The sequence below is a fragment of the Epinephelus moara genome, chromosome 15, assembly GCF_006386435.1.
Source record: "Epinephelus moara isolate mb chromosome 15, YSFRI_EMoa_1.0, whole genome shotgun sequence".
In the NCBI taxonomy this organism is placed as follows: Eukaryota; Metazoa; Chordata; class Actinopteri; order Perciformes; family Serranidae; genus Epinephelus; species Epinephelus moara.
Window position 1 is genome coordinate 1,394,282 of NC_065520.1, and position 8,035 is coordinate 1,402,316.

Below are 8,035 nucleotides of genomic sequence, written 5' to 3' on the forward strand. Positions count from 1 at the left end.
ATGGTTGATTTGTTGTGAATTTTCAAAGTTTTGAACTTTAGAGGCTTGCTGTAGCGCCACCATCAGGACTATTGGCTTGAGTTTACAGCTGAGGATATCTGGCATGGGACTGGACCTTTGTGCAAAGTTTGGTGATTTTTCGCGCATGGGAAGTATGATTTCCTCGCAAGAAGAAGAACATGCAGCACAACAATAGGGTCCTGGCAGCTTAGGCTGCCCGGCCCTTAATAAAGCAGTTTTGTGTTAAAAATCGGTGTTTTTCCAACACTGTTCGGCACAGCAGGGGCTGGAGCCAAGCTGATAACTTACGATCCAGACGTTCAGGAGGCTTTTACCTGGAGCTGAATTATCCACAGAAGTCTCTCACTCAAACAAACTGACTCTGGGATTTAAACCGGTAAAACAAAAATGAATAAAGCAGTTTTATGTTAAAAATCTGTTTTTCCAACATTGCTTGACACAGCAGGGTCTGGAGCTGAGCTGCCACTAACGTTTGCTCCTCTTTTTCTCTGATAACTTAAAATCCAGATGTCTGATGACTAAAATCCTTCTTCTGGTGATAGCATATAATTTAAAAAAATCAAAGATCTAAAAAGGTTATTGTAAAAATGTGACTTAAAACTGGCAAGCAAGCGCAAAGGGGGATATGACACCACTGACAGGTGACAGCGACCAGATGACACACACCATGTCCTCGACTCAAATTACAGATTTCTCTGGGTTAAATATTGTTGAAAACATTTGGGGTAATGTAAGTTAACAGCTCAACCAAATGTATGACATTGGTTAAGTCATTTTTTTAAAAAAGTTTTATTGCAGAAAAGTTACATATTACATTTTTCCTCAGTTTATCACAACCATTGAACATCAACAAATCTGGAGATACATGGTTTTCACAGGACAGGAAGGGGATGAAGACTAATCTGTAACTAAAGCTGTCAGATAAATGAAATATAAAGTACAATATTTGCCTCTGAGGAGTGGAAGTATAAAGTTGCAAAGAATGGAAATATTCAGGTTAAGTACAAGTACTTCAAATCTGTATTGAAGGGCAGTACTTGAGTAAATGTATTAAGCTACTTTCCAGCACTGATTACATTGTTTGACTTCTCTTAAGTGGCAGATATTACACCTTACACACCTGAGCTCCCCGAACTGTTCTGTGACATTTCAGGTAATGACATACAAAGACATAAAGCATGACTTTGTGTAGGTATCATATCTTAACTGGGCTCTGCAGACAGTGATATTTCAGGTGTCACAGATGCTCGCGGAGACGATAACTTCCCCGCTGAATGGGGCTCTGTAACGCCTTGAACCCATAAGTGCGCTTTTCCTGCCAGCGTGACAGCTGGCTGCACTGCCAACCAGGCAAATTCAAAAGTACCCTCTTGAATTAGACAAAGAGTTTTATGTCTCTCAGAGGAGCCACTGTAATTGACTTTTTCAGCTCTGTTTCACAATTTTTGCATTGACATTTCAGCCGTTTAGCTCAAGCTGTCATCGCAACATACGGTTCTGAGTGGAAAGGAAACACTCTTGTAATCATTGATCTCAGACACGACAAGTAAAACATAACGACTTCCTGTATTTCAGGGCTGTTCCTGGGGCTTGAGGAGGGGGGGCTTGGCTTGGATCTCTGTAGGGGGGTCCAGGATAATCCTAAACAAGACTCTGTTATGTACCTTATTTACATTTACAAACATATATGTTTCTGCCACAACCTTAAGAGTATAGTAACCACAATACACACAAAAAAATGCTGAGTCATTTTTGAACCTCAGAAGACATTTTGTGTCTCTTTTTTTGTCGTTTTGTGTCTCTTTGAAGAGCTGTTGTGTCGTTTTTGGTCGATTTTTTTTGTTTCTTTGAGGCCATTTTGTGTCTCTTTGTGGTCTTTTTGAGTCTTTTTGTGGTCGATACCTGTTGACTTGAGTGATATTTCGCAGGTGAAGTCCTGGGGAGCCCCTGACACTTTTGCCCACATAGGCCTGTCCAGTAATCCATTCATAGACCGACCTGTCAGCCAATAAGATGAGAGTATTTCCACATATTTTCCCCTCTCTGATTGGTCTCAGCTTGCGTCCGTGCTGTTTACAGATGCAAATTTACAACACTGCCATTTTCTTTAGTGACAATCAACTGCTCAAAGAGGAGAGTTATTCTTTGCCTGTGCTGTATTTCCAGAATGATCTTATCAGTGATGATTCTTCTTTTAGGTGCGACTCACGCTCAGCTCATCCAAGGAGCACAAGAGGCCAGTAACGGGAAGGTGATTGGTCGCTTCTTCCACTTTCACCCTCGGCGGCTGGTCAGACTGGTCCCCTGGCTCGCACGCTGGATCCGAAAAGGTGCCGTTCCCGTGGCGACCATGAACATGCAGCTTGTTGTGCCTGAAGGAGAAGAGGTGCCTGACGCCTGGCACCATCAGCTCATATTTGGCGTTGCACCGAATGCTGTTTTCATGACCAATCCTTTAGATGTAGGTGAGTACCGTAAAAAAAGAAAAAAAAAGAAAAAGCAACTCATTTCAGGAGATTCGTGTCTCCTTATGCATTTTAATTAAATTTCTGTTTCAGGAAGTGAGGGAGAGGTGCACCAGAGACTCTGCAGTGAGTCTGTGCTGCTGATTCGTCGAGAAGACGTCCTGCAGAGACTGACGCCAGATTGCTGTCTGTCCAGCTTATCAGACAGCCAGTCTGACCCACGGTGGAAAGCCCTGGATGTCGAGGGTAGGCGCAGTTAATTAGTTTGATTAATGCAGATTTATGCAGATTTTTCTTCAGTTCTAAGTGTTTTCATCCCTGTTTTCTTCCCATCAGGTCAAGTGAGGCAGATGGCCCTAGAAGAGGAACAGGAACAAAATCAACCCAAGTTAACACACGTCACGATCCCAGCAGCGTACAGTTCAGGCGTCACACTCTTCGCTCTACGAGAGTCAGATTTAGGACAAGAACTCCTCAAAGCTCCTGAGCTTCCTTTGCTGTGACCGGACTCATGAACCTATAGCTTGAAGATTCATTTATTGTAATCAGAAGTAAAACACTGAAGATGCAGTTGTTGCAGATGGCAGGTTGGAGACATATGAACCACGTAAACATTTGCACAGGAAGTGAATATATTACAGATGTGTGTAAGTGATATGAAGGAAGATTAAACTGTGCATTCACAGGAAACAAAACCACAAAAATCTGATGTTTAATACATCTTTTGTGTCAAGTGCCCTCATGTGTGGCTTCATTTGCCAGCTGCTGTCTGCCACCAAACAGCTGCAGATGTTTCCAACAACTCACCACCATCATCCATGAACATTTCTCTCACTGATGCCTGTTGTTTTTCCCATGCATTATAAACAGTTTCATGTCAGTGAATTACTTGAATAAAGTATGTTTCAGATATTAAGCAAGCATTCTTTGAGAGCATTTGTGTCTTTTTGAGGTCATTTTGTATCTTTCATTGATTTTGTGTCTTCACTGGTTGCTCTTTAAGGTCTTTTATAGTCATTTTTGGTCCTCTTTGAGGCCATTTTGTGACTTTTTTTGGTCATTTTTGCAACTCGTCGCTTTTTAAGTCTGACACCTCCCGTCTACAGCGGGCTTGAGACGCTGCCTCGTGGTGGACTTGGCTCAGATTCCGGAGTCACTCTCTTATCCTGAAGCCTCCTTAAGGAATCCCGTTTGATTCGGCGGTTGGAACTTCTTGCCACGGCATGTCTTTGCTGACGTCGACCCCAGCAGGATTCAAACCCTGGACGTTCCACATGGAAGACAAGTGCTCTAACCACTACAGGGAGGCCCACTCTTGGACATTTTTGCATCTCTGAGGTCAATTTGTATCTTTCTTGGTTGTTTTTGTGTCTTTTTGGTCATTTTTTGTGTCTATTGGATGTTTTTGTGTCTTTTTCAGGACATTTTATGTCTTTTCGGTCATTTTTGTGTGTCTCAGGTTGTTTTGTGTCTTTCTTAGTCGTTTCTGTGTCTTTAAGGACATTTATGTCTTTTTTAGTCATTTTTCTTGTATGAGGTCATTTTGTGTCTTTTTTTGGTATTGGAGTAGATGGTCGTTTTGGTCTCTTAACTAGAGCTAACAAAAAAATCTGATCCCATCAGTCTTTGAGGACGTCTTTTTGTTTTTTTGTCTTATTTGGTCATTTTTGTGTCTTTATGTCTTTTTACTCCATCTATGCCATCATGTACTCCTGCAGTGTAGCTCACTGTGCAAAAGCTTCCCCTCATCTGCTCCTCTCTGCATCCAGACTTTTAACTAGAGCTAACAAAAAAGCCGATCCCATCAGTCCCTATTTGGCCACTTTACGCTGTCTCCCAGTTAACTTTAGGATTGACTTTCAGAATGTATTGATTTTTTTCAGAGCAATAAATGGCAAAGCTCCAGCTTGTATTTCAGAGCTGTTAACATCCTGATGGTCAGAAGCTTATATCACCACACTAAACTCCTCTGATTGCTCCAAAGGCCACATTAAGCAGTGACAGTGGTGGAGTCATTACAGCCAGGGTACTTAGATACTGGCACAATTTAAGAATGATATCCATCTGTTTATCCTGCGAGGCAGCTCACTTTTCCATACTTAAAGTCAATGCTATATTAGATGTTAGATGTTGTAGGACAGATTTGCTGCATGTACAAGGGTGATGTTATGTTTCATCACTGCAGGGGCACATATGAAACAGGGTTTAGGGGGTCCTTTTCCAGAAACTTTTGAGCACTAAACACTTAATTTCCTGCATTCCAGTGATTTTTGTGCAACAGCTTGTGCCTGTACTGCATTAATTCATGGTGTAAATGGGGGACAAATGCCCCCATGCCCCACCCCCAAAATCCACCTACAATTGGAATAAATCAGTTTTATGGAGGTTTGAATGGTGGCTATTGGCCAGTGGTGGAAGACATATTCAGGTCATGTATTTAATTTTTAAATAGCCACTCAGTAAAGATATCCAAATCTTATTATATCAAGCAAAAAATCTGTATAACAAAGTAAAAGTTCTCAGGGAGCTTGCTGCTGTTATCTCATTATATATTTTTATTAAATGGATAATTAACAATGTATTTAGGTGTAAGCAGCTTTTTACTGTTGTAGTCAAAGCTAATTTAAGCTTAGTTTAACTATAACCCTGTATTAGTATTTTATAGTCATGTTAGGTTTAGTATATAATCTGCAGAGTGGTGCTGTTAATGTGGGAAGTGAAGTGAAATTTTTCATCAAGAATATAGTAGAGTTAAAGCTTGAAGTAACACAAAAATACTCAAGTACCTCAAAGTTATCAGTACTTTAGTAAATGCACTTGGTTACTGTTACGCCCCACCCTTAGGCGGCCCTATGGGGCGAACAAAACTCCAACACTGACCCATAATAATCACATGAATTCCATGGGATTTATTAGAATTGAGACAGGCAAACAAACAAAAATCCCTCGGTGAGAGGCAGCAGCACCAGCAGTCCCCACACCAGAGCCTCTCCCCTCTGCTGCTGGCACAGGAGCTCTTAAGCACCTCCTCCATGCCAGGTGTGCTGCACCTCGTTAGGTAATGCAGCACACCTGGGCAGATCTACAAGGAAGGGAAAAGGGACAGCAGCACAATCACACTGTCAGTCTCAAGTACTGATGCAGTTAAAGGTTAATACATTACATAAAAAACACCCCATAGTTCATTGACAAATGCTATTTATTCATTGAAAGTGTAACAGGAAATGAGTGCTACTTACCAAGGCTGTATGTTAAGATGAACACAACTAAACACCCAGATTAATAGCACTGATAAGGTGTCACCTTTGGATCTAACAAGATCGAATCATAAAAAAGGGCCAACTAAACTGCTGCCACTGAGTTAAAAAAAATATATAACAGCTGCACAAGTAGCCAGTGGGTGCCACTCCCACCAGGTGCAAAATGGCTACAACTATGATGTGAAAAGGAACCCAAAGCCAAACAAAGTTACTGCATTACCAACACCAAACACAGTAACGCAGGTGACCAACACAAGAGTGGAGTGCAACAGCCACAAACCAAAAAGGATCATACAAGCAGACCAGCTACAAAGTTGCTGCCATACCAACAGCAACACAAAGATCCAACAAAAGTGAACTGCCACTACCACAACACAAAATGGACACCATTATCACACACTCACACGTGATGGATGCAGGAAACCAGCAACACAAATGGATCTATTAAATTGGGAAGCCACACCCACCACTCAAAGATCCAGTGATCTGTGGGGGTGACTACATCTCAAAACCACAAAACAAGGTCACACCGAATTTGCTACAAGAAATACCCAAAAGCAGTAACACACAAGTGACCACACTAAAAAGTGGACTGCAACAGCCACAGAACAAAATGGTCACAATGTAGTCAGTCAACCACTACACACATGTTGCTAACTTACACCTAAGCAGCAACCTACAAGTGACCTAACAAATGTGGAGTGCAGTGACCACAACCCGAATGGTCACAAACCACAAGTTACTGCACACAAGTATTTATCACAGCTACACAAAACCGTGACCAAACAGAAACTAGTCATCTCAAACAAAATCAAGTTGCTCTGTAAAGTGCCAAAACTAGGAAACAAGTTGTTGAGGCACCCCAACCCTGACGTACCTACCAAGACAGCTACCTAACCTAGCTAGTCTTCAGTGGCCTGCCGAGCTCGAGGTGGCTTTAAACGCTGAACTCAGTGCATCGCAGAAGACCATAGAAATAGCCAACTGTAATATACTGAANTGACGTACCTACCAAGACAGCTACCTAACCTAGCTAGTCTTCAGTGGCCTGCCGAGCTCGAGGCGGCTTTAAACGCTGAACTCTAAGTTCGTCACAGAAGACCAAAGAAGTAGTCAACTGTAACACCCTGAAGCGTGCCCCCACTCAGGATTACCACCAAAAATAAAAATTGGCAAAATAACAAAGTGGCAAGATCTTACCTGCCCGGTGACTACCTAGTCAGGGTGTTCAAAACTGAAGTTTCAACTAAACAACCACAGAGAATTTAATTGAAGAGCTGACCTCTACACAAAGAGGCCACGAGATACACACAGAAACTTACATTTCACCTCATGGATGTTCTCTCCCAGACGAGCCCCCATTTGTTACGCCCCACCCTTAGACGGCCCTATGGGGCTAACAAAACTCCAAACACTGACCCAAAATAACCACATGAACACCTTTAAAACACTCAAATCCATGGGATTTATCAGAATTAAAACAAAAAAAGACAACAAAAATCCCTCGGTGAGAGGCAGCAGCACCAGCAGTCCCCACACCAGAGCCTCTCTCCTCTGCTGCTGCCACAGGAGCTCTTAAGCACCTCCTCCATGCCAGGTGTGCTGCACCTCGTTAGGTAATACAGCACACCTGGGCAGATCGACAAGGGAGGGAGAAAGGAGAGCAGCACAAAACACATACACAGCCGTAACAGTTACACTTCAATGCTGCTTTGAGCAGTACAAGTGACAAACAAAAGTTTCTCCTCATGACTCATCCTAGCCTACAGTTTAATATATTTTTCCCTTAGTTTTATATTTTGAAAATATAGTTGTAATATATTTTTTACAAAGTGTATAATGAGATCCCTGGACATAAATGAATAGTATTAATTAAAGTATTCAATAAAGTTGAATTTATATTTCTAAAAAATTAAACGAAATAAAATAGAATTAAAAAATATATATTTTGTGCTAGACTAAGGCGAAGGTGTGCACTTTTATGGAAGCTTTTGTATCATTATTATTTCTATTATTATTTATTTAATAAATTCAACTTTATTGAATTCATTTATTACATGGAGTATATATGGTCCAAATTTTCATTCTAAAAGCTGTAGAAAATATATATTGATAATTTAAAATAATGTTAAAATAAATAAAATTTTATAACAAATGAATAAAATGTAGATGAATAAAATGTAGATGAATAAAATGTAGGAAAAAGTTAGAAACATAAGGAAAACAAAAACCTTTGTGGTTTGCAAAACAAATAATCTAATAGTTTTTGCTAAAATAATTTAATATATG

The 8,035-nt window shown here is 40.8% G+C and overlaps 1 protein-coding gene across 1 annotated transcript in view; it reads left to right on the forward strand.

Moving 5' to 3' along the window:
* LOC126401825 (uncharacterized) overlaps nucleotides 1–3,409 on the forward strand; it is a 7,659-nt gene extending 4,250 nt beyond the window's left edge. Inside the window, exons 3-5 of the mRNA XM_050063343.1 lie at nucleotides 2,220–2,486; nucleotides 2,580–2,732; nucleotides 2,823–3,409. Of these exons, the coding sequence (XP_049919300.1) occupies nucleotides 2,220–2,486; nucleotides 2,580–2,732; nucleotides 2,823–2,989 (587 nt within the window). The 3' untranslated portion in view covers nucleotides 2,990–3,409. The remainder of the gene's footprint in view (nucleotides 1–2,219; nucleotides 2,487–2,579; nucleotides 2,733–2,822) is intronic.
* Nucleotides 3,410–8,035: the final 4,626 nt, after the last annotated feature.